The sequence below is a fragment of the Geotrypetes seraphini genome, chromosome 14 (assembly GCF_902459505.1).
Source record: "Geotrypetes seraphini chromosome 14, aGeoSer1.1, whole genome shotgun sequence".
In the NCBI taxonomy this organism is placed as follows: Eukaryota; Metazoa; Chordata; class Amphibia; order Gymnophiona; family Dermophiidae; genus Geotrypetes; species Geotrypetes seraphini.
Genome location: NC_047097.1, coordinates 14733637 through 14757702, shown reverse-complemented (window position 1 = coordinate 14757702; position 24066 = coordinate 14733637). Strand labels below are relative to the sequence as shown.

The 24066-nt window shown below is 40.8% G+C and overlaps 1 protein-coding gene across 11 annotated transcripts in view; it reads left to right on the top strand.

Moving 5' to 3' along the window:
- UNC13C (unc-13 homolog C) overlaps nucleotides 1-24066 on the top strand; it is a 769821-nt gene that overhangs the window by 693930 nt on the left and 51825 nt on the right. For all 11 annotated transcript variants that reach the window (XM_033920485.1, XM_033920487.1, XM_033920488.1 and 8 more), the window contains 3 exons: nucleotides 276-332; nucleotides 11059-11139; nucleotides 14772-14919. In XM_033920485.1, coding sequence (XP_033776376.1) covers nucleotides 276-332; nucleotides 11059-11139; nucleotides 14772-14919 — 286 coding nt within the window. The remainder of the gene's footprint in view (nucleotides 1-275; nucleotides 333-11058; nucleotides 11140-14771; nucleotides 14920-24066) is intronic.

Sequence of the window (24066 nt, the reverse complement as noted above, 5' to 3'; positions counted from 1 at the left end):
ATGGAGAAAGGAGAGACACTGGATGGAAGGATAGGGAGAGAAAGAGGGGGAATGCTGTGGGAAGAGAAAGGTGAGAAAAGGAAGAAGGGAGATACTGGGTGGAAGGATGGAGAAAGGAGAGACACTGGATGGAAGGATACGGAGAGAAAGAGGGGAGATGCTAGATGATAGCTTTTATACGGACACGACAATGAATCTTTTCTACTGCTTTCTATAAAAGGTTTATTTTGTTGAGAATTATGACGTGTTGTTTTTCCTATTTCATTTCATTATAGGGAACCCAGATGATCTTCAGTGCAGCAAAAGATCTTGGACAGCTTTCAAAACTGAAGGTATTGTAATATAACTCTCTGTTTGCTTATCCAAGCCTTTGTCAGCACCAACATGGGACGAACACAGAGGATCTCTAATCAGAAAATAATGGGTATATATTGAAGGAACTAAGGCTAGTACTGGGCAGACTTGCATGACCTATGTGCCATATATTGCCATTCAGGCTGAGGAGGGCTTCGACGGCTTTGTTGGTTTAGATCAGTGGTCTCAAACTCAAACCCTTTGCAGGGCCACATTTTGGATTTGTAGATACTTGGAGGGCCTCAAAAAAAAAGAGTTAATGTCTCATTAAAGAAATGACAATTTTGCATGAGGTAAAACTCTTTATAGTTTATAAATCTTTCCTTTTGGCTAAGTCTTAATAATAATATTGTAATTTATAGCTAAAGAGACATATCATCAAGAAACTGTTTTATTTTACTTTTGTGATTATGATAAACATACAGAGGGCCTCAAAATAGTACCTGATGGGCCACAAGTTTGAGACCACTGGTTTTGATGGGCTGGAATGAGCTTTTATGGAGACTCCAGTAGATGGAACCTAAACACACTACCAGGCAGAGCTCTGGGTTTCAGATATATCTAAGAAAAAGGACCATTTAAATTAAATTATTAATTTATAGAGCTTGTACGGTCTTTATTTGGGTCTTTATCTGCTGTCATTTATTATGTTACTATGCAAGCCAGTAATTTTCTGTAATCTAATGCTGTTTACTAGCTATATTGTTTTCATTGGTGAACACATAGAGATATTCCCATCTTTTGAAGTCAGCATTATCATCATTTCTACTCTTTTACTATGTTAAAAGGTGAATAATAGCATAATCAAGAAGTCAGTAAGGAAGAGGGAAAAAAATAAGTATGCGTATGTAAATGAAGACTGTGTAGACCTGCAAAGGGACCTAACGAGACTGGAAGAATGGGCAGAAAAGTGGCAAATGAGTTTTAACGTAGAGAAATGCAAGGTCATGCATGTAGGGAAAAAGAACCCGATGTTCAGCTACAAAATGGGGGGAATATTGCTAGGGGTGAGCAACCTTGAAAGGGACCTGGGGGTGATGGTGGACACAAAATTGAAACCATCAGCGCAGGGTGCGACAGCCTCAAAGAAAGCAAACAGAATGCTGGGCATCATCAAAAAGGGTATCACAACCAGGACGAAGGAAGTCATCAGGCCACTGTATCGTGCAATGGTGCGCCCGCACCTGGAGTACTGTGTCCAGTACTGGTCGCCGTACCTCAAGAAGGACATGGCGGTACTCGAGGGAGTCCAGAGAAGAGCGACTAAACTGATAAGAGGTATGGAAAATTTCTCATACGCTGACAGGTTAAAAATGCTGGGGCTGTTCTCCCTGGAGAAGAGGAGACATGATAGAAACCTTCAAAATCCTAAAGAGCATAGAGAAAGTGAATAAGGACAGATTCTTCAAACTGTGGGGAACCACAAGCACTAGGGGTCACTCGGAGAAATTGAAAGGGGACAGGTTTAGAACAAATGCTAGGAAGTTCTTGTTTACCCAGAGGGTGGTGGACACATGGAACGCACTTCCGGAGGATGTGATAGGCCAGAGCACTGTACAGGGGTTCAAGGAAGGTTTGGATAGGTTCCTGGAGGATAAGGGGATTGAGGGGTATGGATAGAATTTGAGGTAGGTTACAGAAGTGGTCAGAAACCACTTCACAGGTCACAGACCTGATGGGCCGCCGCGGGAGCGGACCGCTGGGCGAGATGGACCTCTGGTCTGACCCAATGGAGGCAACTTCTTATGTTCTTATGTTCTTCTTAAGTCATGACAGATGCAAATTAGCATCAGCAGGCATGTGCTAGAAAGCCTGACGAGATGTCCTCCAGGAGCTATTTAGCTATTTCTACCATATGTCAACTCTTTTCGTATGAACACAGGTTAAAGGGCTCAATCAGCAAGATGCACTGAAGTTTACAGATATGGGAGGTGGGAAGTAGAAGACAAGGCAGAGAAGGAAGAGAGGGAGAAAGGAAGCAAAATCCCATACTCAATTGCTGTCATGTCTTCCCCCCCCCCCCCCCCCCCCGAAAAAAAAAAGCCACAACAGACTCCCAGTTGCATGAGGGAAGGCTGCAATGGCATTTGAGCATGAGCTTGGCTGGAATGCCCCACACAGCACTGCAAACAGCATTAAAGGGGAAGATTCCTAGTCTGCCCTACTGGCACTCTCCAAATTCTGCCACCCTAAGCAGACACTAAGTCTGCCTTGCGGCAGCCCACCTTTCCAGTACACTGTCTTTTGGTCCACATAGATCCAATGCCAGTTTTTAACAAATAAAAGCACTTATCTTGGTCCAAATATTCAATGTTTAAAACCTTCCAAAGCACTCAGAGAATCAATGCTGAAACTGTTGATGGGTGAGAGCTACCAGATACTGGAAAATAAGATTATAGAGTTGGCTTTTTGTCAGACAAAGTGATTGATAGCATCATTGTCAATGGACTAGCAAACATTAAATAAAGTGTGGAAACACCTGTATGAAAAAGAGCAGCAGAGAGCTGAGCCAACAGATAGAGGCAAGGCATTTCCAAAATGTTTCAGCAATTTGTGGACAAGGCCAGATGGCATTTTAAAAAGCTACGTGTCTTTCATCCATTGTTAACAGCATGCTCGCTGTCATTGCTTATTAAAATGTCAAGCATGGAAACGGTAAAATCTACAGGGTAAATTTTCAGGAGTTAGCTTGTAAAATCTTTGCTCTTGGAAGTTTCCCACTCCTGTCACTGATTGGCTAGATTTATGCTTCTAAATTTGCAAGATGGGGAAATTTGGTAAATGGGGGAGAAAAATGTAATTTCAGGAACATTTCTGGAGAAGACTTATGATAGCCATTTAGTTCTGATTTTAAACACTAAAAACCTCTAACACCATTTAGTAAAAACCCAGTGTAACTAACTAACTGGGCAACCCCAGTCACCAAAGGGCAGATCTGTATTTAGCTGGTCAAACTGGAGGACACGGTGGGGAGTTGTTACTGTATAGTTCAGAGCACTCTGCCAGAGATCAGCTAATAGCAGTGGCGTAGTAAAGGGCACTTCTCCTGCCCCCTTCCCCGCACCCACCAGCCCGCCCTCTCTACCCTTCCCCTGTACCTCTTTAATTTTCCAGGCTCAAGCAGCATCACCAACTTGCTGTCCATGTCGGTTCTCCCTCTGATGTCACTTTTGGGTCCCATGCCTAGGAAGTGATATAAGAGGAAGATCTGAAGCCGATGCAGACAGCTGGGGAAATTAAAGAGTTACAGGGGAAGGGAAAGGGCGGGCACGTGTAGCAGGGGGTGCAGGGAAAGGGCAGGGGGTAGAGAAGAGGGTGGGGGAGGTGTGCCACCGCCCTGGGCACCTCTTACCCACATTTCACCACTGGCTGATAGCATTCTTCCTTCCTTCCATAGATGATGGGAGGAGCTCCACCAGCCTCCCTGGGTTTTGTCCAATCTTTGGCAACTGACTTAAGGCTCTGCCTGATGCCCTGTTGTTTTCCAGTTTTCAGTGGCTAGTGAGATGGACTCTGACAATGATCCTGATCTCTTCCATTCCTTGGTGCCACTGATCATTGACCCACAGATGCAGGGCTATATCTGAACACCTTTTATGATGGTGTTCCATCATATGATTCAATAAATTTGGAACATGTAGATTTCGTTACATGTGTTTTGCTTTCTCCATTGAATAATATTGTCATGGGCTCTTATACTCATGTTGGACAAGTGCTTGGACAAACTGACAAGGTTTATATTATGAAACAGTTTACAATCATAAGCAACAAACACAATTTGAAATTATAATCATAAACATACAATAATTAGATAATAAAATCATGAAAAATACAAAAAACATAAAATCTTCATTACCGGTAATTACAGATTTAAACAAAACCTTTAAACTCACTTTACTTATTTATTTAAATTCTACCCATTTTTCTAACTGTATCTTGCAATATTAACACTTTGAGGGCAGTTTACTAAATTGCAGTAAGTTTTTGCACTTATTACGTGTCAACAGCCAAAGCTAACACTCAAAAAGTGCAAAGGCCATGCACTAACTCTTGGGGGGCACGCCCAGCAGGTGGTCTGCAGGCACCACACAGACATTTTTTTTCTTTGAACCATACAAGAAGTTGAAGAGTTAAGTACACCACATTAACTGTACAGGTGACAACCTGCAGTCTATGTACATTCTCTGCCCCCTGCACCACACTCTTTATTTCTCTTTAAATAGATTTTTGATAAACTCACAAGCATTTAGTACTCTAGCCTTGAGAAGATATTTATAGTTTGAAGAGGCATATGCCAAGAATATCTATTGTAAACTTTCTGCCAAATATATCACTGTATTACATGCTTCTAGGGCTTTTCATGGATCTTGCATGTTGCATTAAAGAAAGACCTTGGCCCATAGTTCTCATAACAATTGGAGGAACATAACTCTAAAAGAAAGTTATTTGTGTATCTTACAGTTACATAGTAATTATTGTAGCACTAACGTTTATGTGCCAATAATATATGTAAATAATTAGAATAATGGCCTCTACAAGCATATGTGAGCATGCCCATGCATAAATGTCAAAATGTACCTAAGCCCATCCTTGACTTCTGCATTTTTATATTAATATTTGCTGTATCACACCTTATCCTTTATCAACTGATCTCAGGCATCTCTCTGGTTGTCATATATCTCATGTTGTATATACCATTTTCTTTTATTTTACATTTTGTGTTTGGATCAGCATGGCTGTTTACTCTGACTCATTATTAGAACACATCACCCATTGGGTGTACACCCTTTTCTTGAACTAATGTATTCTCATCTTTTTCCTTTTTATGCATTTATTCATTTGTGATTACTCTTTCACTGTGGATGCACTTCACATTTGTTAATGCTATTGTTATTCTGTGTTCCTTGTTAGAACACCCATATTGTTGGCTTTGTATTTCTTCTCATATATAAAATCAATAAAACTCTGAACTGAAAAAAAAAATGTGCCTAAGCCCTATTCTCTAAGTATGTGCATAACTAACAAAGGGGTGCTTTTACTAAGCTGAGATAAAAGCTTACCTACCATGGTCCACTAGTAAGTTCTAAACTGGCAATAATAAAATGGTTTTTGTATTTGTTGTTGGAGTGGGTGAGTTAGGGAGCAGAGACTGGGCATCTATAATACATGACAGCAGATAAAAACCTGAACAATCCATCCAGTCTGCCCAACATTCACGCTCATTATCCAAAGAAAGATAATTTAGGGGAAAATTCATCAAAGGGAGCTAAGCACATTAGCACATGCAAATGCTTTCATGCATGCTAACCAAAAAAGCAAACAGGATGCTGGGAATTATTAAAAACAAGATGGTTAACAAGACTACGATTGTCATAATGCCCCTATATCGCTCCATGGTGCAACCTCATTTGGAGTATTGCGTTCAATTCTGGTCTCCTTATCTCAAGAAAGATATAGTGGTGCTAGAAAAGGTTCAAAGAAGAGCGGCCAAGATGGTAAAGGGGATGGAACTCCTTTCGAATGAGGAAAGACAAGAGGTTGGGGCTCTTCAGCTTGGAAAAGAGACGGCTGAGGGGAGATATGATTGAAGTCTACAAAATCCTGAGTGGAGTAGAACGGGTACAAGTGGACTGATTTTTCACTCCATCAAAAATTACAAAGACTAGGGGACATTTGATGAAGTTACATGGAAATACTTTTAAAACCAATAGGAGGACATTTTTTTTTTTCACTCAGAGAATAGTTAAGCTCTGGAACACGTTGCCAGAGGGTGTAGTAAGAGTGGATAGCGTAGCTGGTTTTAAGAAAGGTTTGGACAAGTCCCTGGAGGAAAAGTCCATAGTCTGTTTTTCAGAAAGACATGGGATAAGCCACTGCTTGCCCTGTATCGGTAGCATGGAATGTTGCTACTCTTTGGGTTTTGGCCAGGTATTAGTGACCTGGATTGGCCACTGTGAGAACGGGCTACTGGGCTTGATGGACTATTGGTCTGAAGCAATAAAGCAATTCTTATGTTCTTACTAAAGATACCCATTCTTTTCATATGGGCATCTTAGCGGTTACTGCACACTAATGTGCTTGCATATGCTAACACACTTAAAAAATATATATATATTATATTCAGGTACTCAAACATTTTCCCCTAACTTTCCTGGTGGGCTGCCACTCTATCTAATGTACCTGGGGCAATGGGGATTAAGTGACTTGCTCAAGGTCACAAGGAGCAGTGCGGGATTTGAACCCACAACCTGTAGCTCTAACCACTGCACCACACACTTAGCACCCTTTGATGAATTCCTCCCTAAATTATCTTTCTTTGGCATTTCTGTAGAAGTCTGCCCGGAACTCTATTAAAGTTCCAAATACAGGATTTGCCGTCAAAGCGCACTTTAGCCTGTCTAAACCGTCTTGTCATTTGCAGGACACAGACCATAAACATCTGCCTGGTACTGTTATGTTCCAAATTATTGGAATTTCTACTGAAGCCTTCTCCAGACCATCCTAAACTGAATTGCCATATACGGGACACAGATTGTGCAAGTTTGCCCATTACTGGCCTTAGTTCTTCACATATTCAATGTTTCAAGTTTCAAGTTTTATTAGTGCTTGATAAATCGCTTATTAAATATCTAAGCGATGTACAATTCAAGTAAAATAAAAATACAAATACACAGACTTTAAATAAAAAACATACTGGGTTAACATACATGAACCGTGAGGGTTAAGGGGGAAAGTTACAATATGTTTGTAGAAGAAAATATACATTAAAGGAAAAAATAACTCAAGGAAGGGGAAAGAGAAAAAAAAAAAAAAAAAAAGTTGTGGGATGTAAAGCCTAAGGTCAAAAAAAATTTTTAAATCTGAGAGTCATATATTAAAAGCATCCTTAAAAAAATAAATTTTTAATGTCTTCATATCCTAGAAGTTACTTACTATAAAATCATTTTTTAAGCCCTGGTTTTGTTTATTTTTCTATTTTGTATTATTAGTGCTCAGAAACGACTGATCTCTCAGGAGCAAGTGTTTATTTTTCACATCAATGTGACAAACAGTCCTTCTCAATCACCACACTAATACATTTTATTTTTTTATTTATTCATTCATTCATTCATTCAATTTCTATACTGTTCTCCCCAGGGAGCTCAGAATGGTTGACATGAATTTGTTCAGGTTTTCAAGCATTTTCCCCTGTCTGTCCCAGTGGGCTCACAGTCTATCTAATGTAGGATTAAGTGACTTGCTCAGGGTCACAAGAAGCAGTGTGGGTTTAAACCTACAACCTCAGGGTGCTGAGGCTTTAGCTTTAACCACTGTGCCAGAAAATAATATTAAACGTTTAATGCCTTCCGTTTGTACTTATCTTCTGTTTTTCTTTTCCAAACTGAAGCAAGGTAAAACACAATTTTTCCAATACATTCCTGACTCACCAACCCATCAAGTGATTTTCCAACTGGTATCCCGGTTTCGCCATACTTGCTTCCTCAGGGGATAACTAAAAATAAAAGAGATATATTCCATAACCTTATCTCTCTTATTCATGATAACATTTCCATGACTCACTTGTAGGACTTCTCTTTTCCTCCTTCACATTAACCTACTGAAAACTTAGGGCTAGATTCACTAACCATCCGATCCGTGTCCGATTGGAGGCAGGCCGACCGATTCACCAAATGGAGGTGATCGCAGGTATCAACCGACTGAACGAATCTGATTGAGTTGGGGAGAGCCTTGACAGTAGTGACAGGAGAAGCCGCTTCCTGTCACTGCTGTCAGGGCTCTGCCAGCTTTTTTTTTTTTTCATTTGTTTTAATAGGCCAAAAAATATTAAGCCTATAACAAAAAAAAAGCCTTTCCCCCCCAACTGGCATGGCACCCCCCCCCCCCACCCGACACAGCCCACCCCCAGCCCGACCCGACACTCCCCTGAGTCTAGCCTTACCTGCGTACGTTCTGGTTCAGCAGGAACTTGTCTAACTTTGTCTTGAATCCCTGGAGGGTGTTTTCCCCTATAACAGCCTCCAGAAGAGTGTTCCAGTTTTCTACCACTCTCTGGATGAAGAACAATTTCCATTCGTTTGTACAGAATCTATCCCCTTTTAACTTTAGAGAGTGCCCTCTGTCGTTCTCTCTACCTTGGAGAGGGTGAACAACCTGTTTTTATCTACTAAGTCTATTCTCTTCATTACCTTGAATGTTTCAATCATTTCCCCTCTCAGTCTCCTCTTTTCAAGGGAGAAGAGGCCCGGCCCAGTTTCTCTAATCTCTCACAGATTACGGTAACTCCTTCAGCCCTTTAACCATTTTAGTCGCTCTCCTCTGGACCCTTTCGAGAAGTACTGTGTCCTTCATGTACGGCGACCAATGCTGGACGCAGTATTTCAGGTGGGGGGCGTACCATGTCCCAGTAAAACAGCATGTTAACTTTCTCTGATCTCTGTGATCCTCTTCTTAATCATTCTAAGCATTCTGTTTGCCCTTTTTGCCGCCGCCGCCGCACATTGAGCGGATGGCTTCATTGACTTGTCTACCAGTACTCCCAAGTCTCTTTCCTGGGGGGGAGGTCTCTCCGAGTACTGCACCGGACATCCTGTATAAGATTTTGGATACCAACATTTATGACCTTGCACTTATCCACGTTAAATCTCATTTGCCATGTCGCAGTCCATTTCTCGAGCATGTTTATGTCACGTTGCAGGTCTTCGCAATCCTTCTGTGTCTTCACTACTCGGAATAACTTTGTATCGTCTGCAAATTTAGTCACCTCGCTCGTCGTACCAATTTCCAGGTCGTTTATAAATATGTTGAAGAGCACGGGTCCAAGCACTGAACCCTGTGGCACTCAACTCGTGACACTTTTCTAGTCCGAGTATTGTCCATTTACCCCCACTCTCTGTTTCCTATCTGCCAACCAGTTTTTAATCCACGTGAGTATCTCACCCTCGATTCCATGGCTCGCAATTTTTCGAAGTAGTCGTTCATGCGGGACCTTGTCGAACGCCTTCTGAAAATCCAGATATACAATGTTGACCGGGTCACCCTTGTCTATCTGCCTGTTTACTCCCTCGAAGAAGTGCAGTAAGTTTGTCAAGCAAGATCTTCCTTTGCTGAAGCTGTGCTGGCTGGTCCTCATCAGACTGTGTCTGTAAGGCCATGCTAAGGTCACTTTTGACTACGGCTTAGTAAAAGGACTCTGTAGTGCATATTTGACAGATGGGTATACGTGCATGTAACCCATTTCCAGCATTTAGGCATGAGCTGTATGGCTGGTTGAGATGTGTGTGCCTAACAGCACACGTCCATATGTGCCCAATAAGTGTAGGGTTATAGAATAGTCTTCTATACCCCTATAGAGCAATGTATAACAATTTGCATAGGCAAAAACATTTTCAGTTTGTTTTCCACATTTTCAGATAATTTGTTTTAAGACCTTTAAACATGCATTAGAATGTTTTAACATGCTCAAATTGATTGTATGAACATTGATTCATAGGATAGCATGCATTAAATCTATGTTATACGCAAGTGTGCATATGAAGCAAATGCACACCAATGAATTCATGTACGTAGTAAAATATAAACAAAAGCGACTGAATTTGGTTATAATAGAATGTTAGTTTAAGGTTCCTTTTATTAAACGGCGCTAGAGGTTTTTAGTGCGAGCCAGTGAGGAAAATGCTCCGATGCTCATTGAATTCCTATAAGCGTCGGAGCATTTACCTTGCCAGCCCATGCTAAAAACCTCTAGCGCCGTTTAGTAAAACCCAGCGTTAATTCTGTGCATCCATTATAAAAATTCCATCAAGAAGAATATAGGTCAAATTGAACTTAGAAAACTATTTTATTAGCACCATGGAGTATTCATATTCTGTGATAATTACACTCTAATCCAGGACTATCAAATGCCTTCCTGGAGGACTGCAAACCAGTCAGCTTTTCAGAATATCCCTAATGAATATGCATAAACAAAATACCCAAATAAGAGCTATTGGCACCATTGACACCGGTCAATAAGTTCACCCAAATTTGTCATTCACGAGAAGAATATAAAATCCAAGCCCACAAAATGAAACTATGTTTTCGGCAGAGAGGTTATCCTAAGCAGGTCATACGTCAAGCTTACTTTAGGGTGAAATATGCAAATTGAACATTGCTCCTTGAATATAAACCGAAGTTAGCAACAGAAACCACTTTAGTATGCGTTCAACAATTCTCCCCTCTTGCTCTACAGATTAAGAATATTATCTTGAAACACTGGCATGTGGCTAAATTGACACTGGGGTCCTACCTCTGAGATTCCAATTTTTGCTTACAAACGAGCAAAAAATTTGGGTGAACTTATTAAATTTAAAACACATTCTAAACAAAAAGATGCCCAACCAGTGGGACATTTTACCTGTGACCGGTGTCAATGGTGCCAATAGCTCTTATTTGGGTATTTTGTTTATGCATATTCATTAGGGATATTCTGAAAAGCTGATTGGAAGCCATTGTGACATCACTGATGAGGCTGGCTCTTAGACATTGGTAGAATGAGGCGTTATGACATCAGAATCTCATCTCTGGAATGTTGCTACTTTTTGGGTTTTTGTCAGGTACTTGTGACTTGTATTGACCACTGTGGAAACAGGATACTGGGCTAGATGGACCATACCCAGTATGGTTGTTGTTATGTTCTTATAGACTCCCTAATATCTTCTTTTTCAGGACCATGTTATTAGGGAGGAGGCTAGAAGTATGACGCCAAGACAGTGTTCCATTATGGAAGTGGCACTAGCCACAATTAAGGTATGTTCACCTGTGTTCTGTCTTTTAAATCATATCCCCGGGGTAAATAACATGGAATCATATCCTTGGGGTAAATAGCATGGAATCTTGCTACTTTTGGGGGTCCTGCCACGTACTTATACACGGTCAAGCCACATTATTATGATCACTGCCTACCTCTGATAGGGATCCATAGCCAGTTAACGAATGCACGTATCACACGCAGACTTCGTGGGTATATATGGTAAGATGTCAACAAGTTGCCAATACAGCAACTGTGGCTGTCATGAGGAAAAAGCACGATTTATCTGACATTGAAAAAGGCATGATCACCGGCTACTGGACCAAGGGCAGCAGCATTTCAGAAATGGCGGAGTTTATGAACTGTTCATGGGATGCTGTGGTTGAAGTGTACTGTGAGTGGATGAATGGAATCTTTTTGACGACTTGATGTGGCAACTGGAGCAGCATGAGCCATTGATGTAAGAGGTGAACATCAGCTGCGCAGGTTGGTGCGGACCAATCAGCACACTACCATGGAGCAATATTGCAATCCATCCATCCAAACGAACCAGGGGGCTTCTAGATATGTGTCCAAAATGACTTTTCAGCGAACTCCATTACAAATGGGGCTCCAGAGCAGACAGCTGATGACTGCACCATGCTCATGAGGGTTCATCGCAAACAATGGCTGCAATTTGCACAGAAGTACCGACATTGGGCTTGCACCAACTGTCAGAGGGTTGTCTTCTCCGATGAGTTATGTTTTGAGCTCCATCGAACATTTGGATGTTGGCGTGTCAGGCATGAAACGGCTGAGAACAAACACCCAGCAACAATTGTTAGACACACACAAGCTGGTGATGGCAGCATTAAGTTCTGGGGAATGTTTTCTTGGTAGGGTCTGGGTCCTTTGATACCTCTGGAAGGCACTCTTAATCAATATGGGTATCTCTCCATTCTTGCCAATCAAGTACACCTACATTTTGACGGTCTTCCCTATGGCCAAAGGGATTTCAAGACAATGTAACGTCATATCGCCAGAATTGTTCATAAGTGGTTCGCAGAGCATGACAACACTTTCAGCTACTTCCCCAGACCTTAACCCAATTGAGCACATTTGGGACGACTTCAATCAACATGTTCAACGACTAGATCCACCACCACGTACCCATCAGCAACTGTTGGATGCACTGCAGTCTGCATGACTCCAGATACCTCTAGCAACAATCCAGCATCTTAAGTTACTCCCATGGCGTCTGGCTGCTGTCCGTGCTGCCAGAGACAGTTATTTTGGATATTAGCAGGTAGTCATAATAATGTGACTCAACTGTGTAGAATATCTGAGCTTGATGGATCTTTGGTCTGACCCAGTATGGCAATCCATAAATGATGTCTAATTATGAAAAGTGCTTCACATGGAAGCTATAACAGAGGGAAAGGCTGAAGAGATTTGCCGCTGAAAATTAAATGCTAAGAATATAGAAGTGCTGAGTCTTATACAATATAGGTATTAGCATATAGGATTGGTAAAGCAGATGCTCTCTAGTCAGAAAATGCATTTCCTCTCGTTCTGAAAATTATAGCAGTTTAGCCTCAAGAATGTTTTCACTTTAATAATATAGTAGCTAGAGTACCCAGCTTTGCAAAGATTGTAGTTAGCCAAATTAGTAATAATAAATTATGTATAGGTATATAGAAATTACCATATTTTAATTGTTTGATAGAGCTCTGAAATCTTGTACAGTTGATCAAGGGAAACTGCAATGAAAGTGGATCATTGAAATGTTTTAAAAAGCTTATAGGGAACCAAAAGTATTCATATCTTAATAGTGCAATATTGTTCCATCACTCTGCATTACACTAACTTTTTATTCATATAAAATGTCAGATTAGATCGTGTTGCATATTTTCCCATTTAGAGCTAAGATGAATATGTTTTGTCATTATCAACTTTGGGACTGCCAACATAAAAGTTGGCCATGAGAAAAGCACAGGTTTTGGAGATTGAGACCAAGAACTTTTTTTTTTTTTAATAAATCTTTATTTATTTTTCAAAGCCAACATAATGTGCAACAGGTTAACAAACAATTAATACAATAAACAACACTCATTACAATCAAATGATATAATAAATACATAACACCCTCCTCCCGCACCCTCCCACCAACCCTTCAAGAACTTTTGACTGTGTGGTTGTGTGACTTGCAAAATGGTCTTGGCCAAACTTTGATGAACTTAAATATGTACATGTAGTCCTGATTTTGCAATGACAATATGCATATGCTTCAAAACATTTCTCCAAGATGAAGTGACAGTTTAGAAAGGATGATTGAAAAGTCTAAGATAGATAGTCCAATCCTGATGATTGATTCAAGGACATTTAGCATCAGTTTCTTGAGAGGCACCCGCTGAAAATCAGGGGAGGTAAATTTCATGGAGATTCCAGAAAGTATTTCTTCACCGAAAGAGTGGTCGACTACTGGAACGAACTCCCACTGTAGGTGATCGAGGCCAACAGCGTGTCAGATTTTAAAAGAAAATGGGATAAGACCCGTTTCAAGATTTTGAGTTTACGCCCAGTAGCGTCTACTGCGAACTTTCAAGACTCAAAGTGAACAAAGCCATGGGACCAGACAACCTACACCCCAGGGTGCTCAGAGAGTTGAGTGAAGTACTGGCGAAACCATTATCCAAGCTCTTCAATCTTTCCCTACACACGGGAAGAGTCCCCTCGGACTGGAAAGCAGCTAATGTTATTCCACTCCACAAAAACGGCTGCAGGACAGAGACGGCAAAGACTTGCTGTAGTAGTTCCGCTATATCCTCCTTCAGTTCTTTCAGTACCCTAGGGTGGATTCCGTCCGGGCCCAGTGATTTGTCAGATTTTAATTTTTCTATCCACCTATGTACGTCTTCGAGGCTTACTTCCATGGATGTTAATTTCTCTGCTTGGTCTACTTTGAAGATTTGTTCAAGTTCCAGTATGTTGGATGTGTCCTCTTTTGTAAATACAGTGGTACCTTGGATTACGAGCATAATCCATTCCAGGAGCATGCTCGTAATCCAAAATGCTTGTTTATCAAAGCGAGTTTCCCCATAGGAAATAATGAAAACTCGCTTTGATACGTTCCCCCCGCTCCCACGAGAACCGGCATTGCTCTCCCCGAAGGCCACCCCTGCGATCCAGCTCCCCCCCCCCCCCAGCGATTCGGCACCCACCCCCACGCGATCGGGCACCCCCCCCACACACACAATCCGTCAACCCCCCTGATGCGATTGGGCACCCCTCCGCCACGATCCGTCACCCCCCCCCCCCCCGACGCGATTGGGCACCCCCCTCACCCCCCCCCCCCCCGACTTCTTTAGGCAATCATGTTCCATGCAGAGTTTTGGATCTGGATTTCTGACTCAGTCCCTAACTTCTGCTATGTAAAGACTGGTTGTAGCTTACAACATATCAGCTAAAACTGTTAAATCGCTTGGACTACTCCTGCTAAGTTGTGAAAAATGCAGTTGTGAAAAATGTTGAGAGATTCCAGATGAGTGCATTTTTATTTTCAAATGAAATAGTATACACTGTATGAAAGGGTGTATTGACTACCCTTTACTGAAGTGCTTTTTAATACTTCACATTTTTTTTATCTTTCAAGCAATATTTTCATGCTGGAGGAAGTGGTTTAAAAAAGAACTTCTTGGAGAAAAGCCCAGACCTACAGTCTCTCAAATATGCTCTTAACCTTTACACGCAAACTACTGATGCCTTGATCAAGAAATTTATAGATACCCAGACTTCTCAAGGTAAGCAATTACATGGAAGCTAATGGGAAACAAATTAGCCAATACTCTCATGCATCCATATTTATTGCATAAGTCTACAAATCGTCATTTATTTTGTTTATATTTGGATTGCATATGGCATCTTGCAATGCAAGACAAGGGCTCTGTGTGATAGGAACACAGTACAGAGCAAATAGAACAGAACTGCAAAGACAAGAAAATTTAAGTAGCTGAGTAACGGTTGGTTTTTAACCAAGACAAGTACAGAATTAGCATCAGAATATCCTGGATATCACAAGGTTGGTTGTTGGAATAAGAAAGGTGCAAAAAAGAAGAAAGGATAGGAATGGAAGGTGGCCTGCTTTCTGCAGTTGGTACTGAGGAGTTTGTTAACAGAATAATTAGATATAAGAAGGAAAAACATGAAGTTTAGAGATTTAGAAGATATGTAGGACCTTAAGAGGGAGTCAGTGGAAACATGACCTTAACAGGAAGGCAGTAGGAGAGACAAAGTATGGTACTAGAAGGGCAGCCGAGCTTGGAAGGACTTATGAAAATACAGTGCCAAGTTACCCAGTTAAAGAAAAGAGACTTTTTAACCAATCTTGATTTTAAATTTACATCCTAAGGAGGTGTGTGATTGGCAGTTCCTGATACTGCCTATGGAAATCAGTGCTACAGGCTCTAGTAGTCTATAGTGCATCAGGAGAAGTTGGTAGAAATCCAGGACTGGCCTAAAATCTCCCTCCTGGACTGGGTAACTAGGAGGATCTGAAAATGAGGATTTCAGAAGACCAGTGAAAAGACTATTTCAATGGGTGAGGTGGAAAAGGAAAGTGCCTTGAAGAATGAGATGGCAGGCATTAGAAATCAGTAAGGAATGGATTTATTAATCTTAAACTTCAAATGAGTCATTCATTTATATTGTTGGTAATTATTGTGAATGATTTGCAAGGACTATAATAGAAATAATAAATCTAGGGCTCTGTTTACTAACATGCATTAATCAATTAGCATGCGATATTGTAATAATGCAAATTTGTGCATGTTAATGTGGTGTAATGCAAATTAAATAAACCAAGCCCCATGGATTTTAATGGCACCTCTTTCCTAACTATGCATAACTCAAATTAACACATGTCAAAGTGCTTTAAGACAGGTCAACTGCTTAAAGTGTACTAGTCAACACAGCCCTTAAGTATAATAATTATCATTGAATGTGAATCATTTCTTTTTCATCCATTTTTTTTTGCAAGTTTACTAAGGGCCAGGAAGGCAGTACATGAGACCTTGAGCATCCGTCACTCTCTATTGCCAATATACATTGGCAGTGGAAAGCTTTTTGATTTGTTGTTGGGTTTTTTTTTTTTTGGGGGGGGGGGGGACAAAAGCTCTACCCTAGACCTCTCCCTCCAGCTCCCCCACCTACCTTCTCCCCGGCCGCTCTCATTTTAAATCTTTGGGCAGTGGCAACGAGTGAACCTGCTGCCATCAACCTGCTGCCATCAACCATTCTGCGGCAACTGGACGCTCACTCGTTGATGCTGCCCGAAGATTTTAAATGAGAGCGGTCGAGGAGGAGGTGGGTGGGGGAGGCAGGAGAGCCGTCTCTTTTGACCGACTGCCAATCTTTGGGGGGGGGTGGGGAGCTTTGGCCCCTGTGGCCACCCCTGTTCCGTCACCTATGCCTATACACTAAGCTGAATTAATATGTTATTTAATTGCCACTAATGTGAGTTACTAGATATTAAAGCAAGGTTTAACTCTGAAAGAAAAAAAAAAGTGTACAACATACAATAAAATAATGCATACAACTCAGCTCACTACAATCTGAAAAGGTTAACATGACCACAAGCTTCTTTGTAGGCATCTGTTGTCCGGTCGGGTAGGGCAGATTGGCATATGCTGATCACTCTTTGCTGCCAAAGTGTGTAAAGCCTTATTTAAAACCAAACCAAAACGGATTTTATCCCTAATGGTACAACACTGTGATTGCTGGCCATTTCTCTTTTGACCTGTCAAAAAAGCAACTAAGCTGCCTGTAATTGAATCCAGATATGGCAGCTTGATTGCTGACAAGCAGAAAATGATACCGAGACAAATTTTTCCCCATTACGTCCCCACGTGTTTTTGTCACTGTCCCTGTCATTGCCCCATTCCTGCAAGTTCTGTCCTCATCTGCACAAGCCTCAAACACTTTAAAATTTTAAGTGTTCGAGGTTTGTGCAGTTAAGGCTGAGCTTACGGGAATAGGGCAGGGACAGGAACAAAACTTGCGGGGACGGAACGGGGAAAAATTTGTCTCCGTGTCATTGTCTACTGACAAGTGAAAAGTTGTTTGACAATATTACACCAATTTTGCATTCTTTATACTGGTTGTCTGGGAGAATCATGTTAAGTTTAAAAAACATGGGCACCTTTAACCAAGATGCGCTAAAGGATATAGAGCTCCTTTTACGAAGCCGCGTAATAGCGCACGCGAATTTGCCGGCTGCGCTAGCCGCTACTGCCTCCTCTTGAGCAGGCGGTAGTTTTTTGGCTAGTGCGCGCTAAAAAAGTTGCGCGCGATAAAGCCACTAACGCGGCTTCGTAAAAAGAGCCCATAGTGTTTGCTAAATGTATTAGCACACTTCAGTAAAAGGAGCCCTATGTTTGGTCATAAGGCTGGGTATTATAAAACAAACTCCTCTATACCTGGCAGACATTGTAATGTAACATACTATGTCATACTTTGTATTGTAATCTGAATACAGTGGTACCTTGGTTTACGAGCATAATCCGTTCCAGGATCATGCTCGTAATTCAAAACGCTCGTTTATCAAAGCAAAGTTCCCCATAGGCCTTAATGCAAACTCAGAAGATTCGTTCCACGTGGTGAGCGTGTTGTCAGGGCAGCGGCTGACTGAGGAGAGGTGAGGCCGTGCGCATGCTCGTTCAGGCCTTTTATCATCTCAAAAAAATTCCATTTGTGGGACACTGGAGTTGATGTATTAACATCCTCCATGAAGCCTTGAGATGAGTATTAGCTATTTATTGAGCAAAGGTCATGCTTTTCTAAGAGAACATGAACAAATCTATGACTGTCCTGTATAGTATATCTGGGCCTGACTACCAGCAAACAATATTGGAGAACCTTGGTGATCTGTGGTATGATTTGCAGCTGTCACATTTTATGATGGAGGTTTTGGTATGAGTGGGTCTAATCACCAGTGATAAGAGTGACCTACCAGTGACATGGTGAGGGCCCAGTTCATGGTAGCTCAAATTATTTTGCCTAAAAGCTAGGCTAGCTTGGAGGTAGCATACCTTGGACATGGTAAAAGAACTGCTCAGGCAATGACAGGAGAATATTTTATACTGGATGGATGACTTAGGTATTGTCAAGTGTTTGTTAATATTAATAAAACTGCATTCCTTGTCACTTGTATTTCTTTTGCTTATCGATTGCTTTGCCATATTATACAAAGAGCAGTACATAAAAGAGGAATACTAAACAGCCCTGGCTGCCCTTTTTAGTTACTATTTCAAATAGGAGTTATTGTTTTTAGAAACCTTGAATATTTTCAAATTTTCAAGCCTTTTTCTTATCTTTAATACTCATATAATACAGCGTCCATTGCTGTCCTTCGTAAGACATTAAGGTTAGAATTAGTGAAAGAAGGGCACAAAAATCTGACACCATGTAAATCAGTAGTAATTTTCAGTACATAATAAAATTAAGGATACCATAAAGTTATGCAAGTAGCTATTAAGAAAGTATAATCAGTTTTAATGTCATTGGTTTGAATCTGAGCTATTTATTCTTCTGTATTCACTGAAATGGCAAATAGTTCTCTGTTAATGTATAATGTATATTCTTTAGTATCATGAAATACAGTGGAACCTTGGTGTACGAGCATAATTTGTTCCAGAAATATGCTCATAAACCAAATTGCTCGTATATCAAAGAGAGTTTCCCCATAGGAAGTAAGGGAAACTTGCTTTGATCCGTTCCACCTCCTCCCCCCCACCCCCGAGGCTACCGGCGCTGCTCCATTCCCCCCCCCCCTTGAGGCCACCGATGCTGCTCCATACCCCCCTCCCGCAATCCGGCATCCCCCCCCTGCAAACCGGCATCCTCCCCCCAGCTCACTTTGCCCCCCTTCCCCCACGCTTCTACATCCCCCCCATCATCAAAACGAAATCCCTTACCCTGATTGGGCACCAGCACCAACGCATAGGACATGCCGGTGCCGGTACCCGAAGATCCTCCCTCTTGGCTGGGCGGTGCGTCGGAGATCCTCCCTCTTGCCTGTGCTGGGCTGGACTGGGCCTTGAGCATTTGCGCATGCTCAAGGCCTTCTGGTCTCGCTCTCTCTGAGATTCTCAGATTCAGAATCTCGGAAAGAGTGAGACCAGAAGGCCTTGAGCATGCGCAAATGCTCAAGGCCCAGTCCAGCCCAGCACAGGCAAGAGGGAGGATCTCCGACGCACCGCCCAGCCCAGCCCAGAAGAGGGAGGATCTTCGGGCACCGGCATGTCCTATGCGTTGGTGCCCAATCGGGGTAAGGGATTTTGTTTCGGTGCTCGGGGGGGGGGGATGTAGGATTGCGGAGAGGGGAGGGGGGACGACGCGAGCGGGGGGGGATGCCAGATCACTGGGGGGGGATGCCGGATCACGGGGGGTGGCACTCATAAATCGAGTCAATCTCAGTTTCCAAGGCACCAATTTTGTGAATGTTTTGCTCATCTTGCAAAACACTCGCAAACCGGTGCACTCGTAAACCGAGGTTTGACTGTATAATCCAAAAACAAATTGTATAATTTATCAAGAGAGAGAAGCCTACAAGGTAGTAAAACATTGTATTATAGCATTTTTCAGGTATTAACTACTTGATATTTTATATACCCCCTCTTTTATGAAACTGCAGTTTCTAGCACGGAGAGCCAAGCTGAATCGCCTGCGCTGCTTCCCACTCTCAAGTTTTAAGTTTATTAAAAAAAAATTTTATACTGCTTAATCAAATTTCTAGGCGGTGTACAGTAATAAAAAAATATCTTAAAAGGAACAAAATAAGTTGGAGTTAAAATACTATACAGAACTGGGTTAGGTTAGTAGACACATACAAAAACATATATACTAACTGCACACAATTAAGAAAGAAGGGTAGAACTACAATCTTTGAGAAAAAGCACACTTAGGGGTAAAACAGTAGGTGAGGGTAGAAGCTGTAATTATTTGAGTCCTTAAAAGGACAGTTTTTATTGAAAAGCATCTTCGAATAAGAATGTTTTTAGTTTTGCTTTAAATTGCTTTATTGCTCATTGAGTTCCTATGAGCGTTGGGAGCAGCTCGGGCCATTCAGCGCGGCTCCCCGCGCTAGAAACTTATCGCAGTTTCATAAAATAGGGGGATAATTTTTAATCATTTAACACAGTTGTCTTAGCTCATACAGTTTTTAGAAGACTTATCCATAATAAAACCAGATCTATAAAAATAAAATATAATAAATACAATCAGTTTTAAAAAAAAAGTATACAGGACAAACCCCCCATTTTGACTTCACATTATTGAGGTAACCACAATTTCTTCTTTGTTTTCCCACAATGTTTTCCACAATTTGTTTTTTCTCTATAAAGACTTGCAGCGGCTTCATTGTTTTATTGTCCACTTCTAAGACTTTTGTAGAACTGGTGCTGATTTGTTCTAAACTGGTTGTTTTATTGGTACTTGGGAACTCTGATTTTATGGCGGGCAACTGATTTTATGGCACTGAATTTTCTGTGCTACTGCCAGAACTCCTGATAATTCTGAGATGGTTTGGGGTCCAACGTTGTACTTTTCAACAAAACTCAGTTGTACTCTTTCACTTTTAAGATTCTTCAAATTGCTCACATCTGCGTAAAGCATTTTGATTTTTTTGTTCTAAGTGGATTCTCCATAATGGCTTTCCTTCTCTAAATTTTGATTTCTTTATTTCATATTCCAGGTCCTTTATGGTAACAAGGGCTTTCTTATTAATTTTATTATTACAATTATATTGCAATATAAACATTTTAAAAACTATCGAACAAAGTGCTGCTGTTGCCATGTTAGTTGACTTGGATGTTTAAAAATAAGCCCCTTCTTTTACAAACGCATAGCGTGGATTTTAGCACCGGCAGCGGCAGTAACTGATCCAATGCTCATAGGAATTCTATGCTTCCTTGACTCCTCCTTCCCATGTCACTTCCCCCTAAGGAGAAGCTCCCTAGGTAAAGATAGTTCTGACTTTGTGAGGGAGTATCCAGCAGGGGGAGTGATAGCATCCTATAGACTCCCTCACACATAGTTAGAACCAAACTCAAAGGAGGCATTCGAAGAGGCAGTCAGTTTTACTCTATACCATCCATAGCACATAATGAAACCCCTACCAATTTGATCCTCTTTTTTTTTTTTTTTTTTTTAATATAATGTGTACTCTTATCTTACAAAGTCACATTGGTTGTCCTGCCTCCACCAGGGGCTCCTTGTAAAAACACGCGGAATAGTGCGTGCTAGCCACTACCGCCTCCTTTTGAGCAGGCGGTAGATTTTCAGCTAGCACACGCTAATCCGGTGCGTGCATTAAAAACGCTAGCGCACCTTTGTAAAAGGAGTCCCAGGTCTCCAAAATGCCTATTATGTCTTCATCTTCAAGTTTCAAGTTTATTAAAAATTTGATATACCACCTTATCATGTATTTCAAGGTGGTTGTACAATTAAAAATTAGGGTAATACAAATAGTATATCAAAACAATTAACAACAAACTAAACATCTGGACAATTTTTATAAAGACTAAACAAACAGGTACAAAAAGGGAAAAGGGAGAACTACAATGTAATGTTAAGGAAAGAGAAGAGGTCAGGAGAAAAACAATAAGGCAGGGTAACAACATAACATGTAAGTCCAAAAGAAATGGACCAAGAAAAGTTTAAAAATCTTCATGTAGTGCCATACACTCTAGCTCTGCACTCTTATTTTGTACAGTTATCTTATTTGTATAAAGACAAGATATGTTTTTTGTTTGCATTCACTAGCAGTTGATGAAGCCAATCTAGAATCGTTTATCTTCTCTGTCCTTTATTTAAATATATTTCAACTATTTCCACCTTTACAACCACCTCTCTATTGGGATATTCTAGCTTCAGTGCTTTACTCATATCTTTTGAAGATGCTTTACTCCAAACTATGCACGTCTCAATGACTGCTGGCTTTTCCCCATGCTATTGAACAGACCCATAAAATATGATATATCGCCTCTGCTAAGATATTGTCCTTCTTGGGTAAGGTTACAGTAGTTTATGCTGGATCTTGCTGCATCAAAGCCTAGAACAAAGTTTATATCTATGCAGTCTGGTTTTGAATTACATGGCCTAATTTGTAAGGGAGATCATTTGAGTATTTCAGGCATGGATGATTGATCTTCATAGAGGTGAAATATTATTTCAAAAACTTCAGCTATAAAGGTGCCCTGATGCAAATCAAAATTATTGCATGGAATGACAATATTATTAATATATTCTTTATGTTCTTCTTTGCATCAAGGAATATCCAGAGGTCAGCAAGGCTGGTGATGTATGAATGAATATCTAATTAAGCCTGGAAGGAATAAGCATTTAATAGTATAATATACAGTAGGACTAACTTGAAAAGAATGCAGCATTTTATTAAGAGACAGAAATTTTCTGTGGTTTTCATGTAATCTCTTTACATGAATATGTTTGACAGACATAATAATAATAACTTTATTCTTTTATACCGCCATAACCAAAAGTTCTAGGCGGTTTACACTAAAAAGAGCTAGACAATCAGTGAAATACAATAATACAGTAAAAAATACAAATATTTGTAAAATAGAATTTCAATAATAAAACTCACTAAGTAATAAACTTATCGAACAAAGTGGTCTTAATTAATTTCTGAAAACCGCAATAGGATAACATAGCTTGCTGAATACATTTACCTAACCAAGATTGTTGCCTACCAGCTTGAAATGCTAGGGTCCTATCTAAGGTCTTATATCTACACCCATTAATTTTTGGATAAGCAAATAAGTAGAAATTTCTAGTTTCTCTTGATGGTCTATGCAACACAAAAGGAGGAAAAAGGTAAGCTGGAGACAATCCCGATATCAGCTTAAAGCAGATACAGGAAAATTTGAATAATATTCTTGCCTCCAAAGGCAGCCAATGAAGTAAACGATAATATGGACTAATATGATTATTCTTTTTTTAAACAAAAAATCAATCGAACAGCTGTATTCTGAATTATCCTTAATTTCCTTAGAATTTTTTGGGGTGCTCCTAAATAGATGATGTTACAATAGTCTAAAATAGATAAAACTAATGTCTGCACCAATAGTATGAATGATAAAGGATCAAAATATTTTTTTATGGTTCTCAATTTCCACAATGTAAAAAAGCATTTTTGTACCACTAAGTTTATGTGTTCTGCTAGTGTTAAATGTCGGTCTAGTGTGACTCCCAGAATTCTGATAGATTTAATAATCGGGTAGTCATGACCATTAAGATGTAGCAATGAGTTTGTTATTTTGTCGTTGGGACTAGCCAAGAAAAGTTTGGTCTTTTCCATTTTGAGTTTCAGTTTGAAATTAATTGTCTACTGTTCTATCTGAGTCATAATAGAAGATATCTGGTTTAAAATTTCAGTGGTAAAATTATTTAGAGTAGCAGCTGTCCCTTTTTTTCCCTTGCCCAGCAGCTTCCCATACTCCTTTCCCTCCTCCCCTCCCAGCAGCATCTCTCCTTCTCCCTCTCCAGTTCCAGTAGCAGCTGTCCCTTTTTTTCCCTTGTCCAGCAGCTTCCCAGACTCCAATAGTGGCTTTCTCCCCTCCCAGCAGCTCTCCTTACTTCCCAGCGCAGCGATTCAGGAAGGCAGCCTCGGGTCCTTTGTTGGGTCGCGCCTCCTCTGAGGAAAGAGGAAGTTGCATCATCAGAGATGGCCGCGACTCAGTAAAAGCCCCTAGGCTGTCTTCCTGATTCGCTGCGCTGGTAAGGAGAGCTGCAGAGAGGGGAGAAAGCCACTGTCGGAGGCTCCCCATGATCTCTCCTGCCCAGCGCAGACCAGCTGAAAATATCTCAATCTTGCCGGTCCTGCGCGGACCGGCAGGAAATTGAAGTTAATCAATCTCGCTGGCCCTATGCAG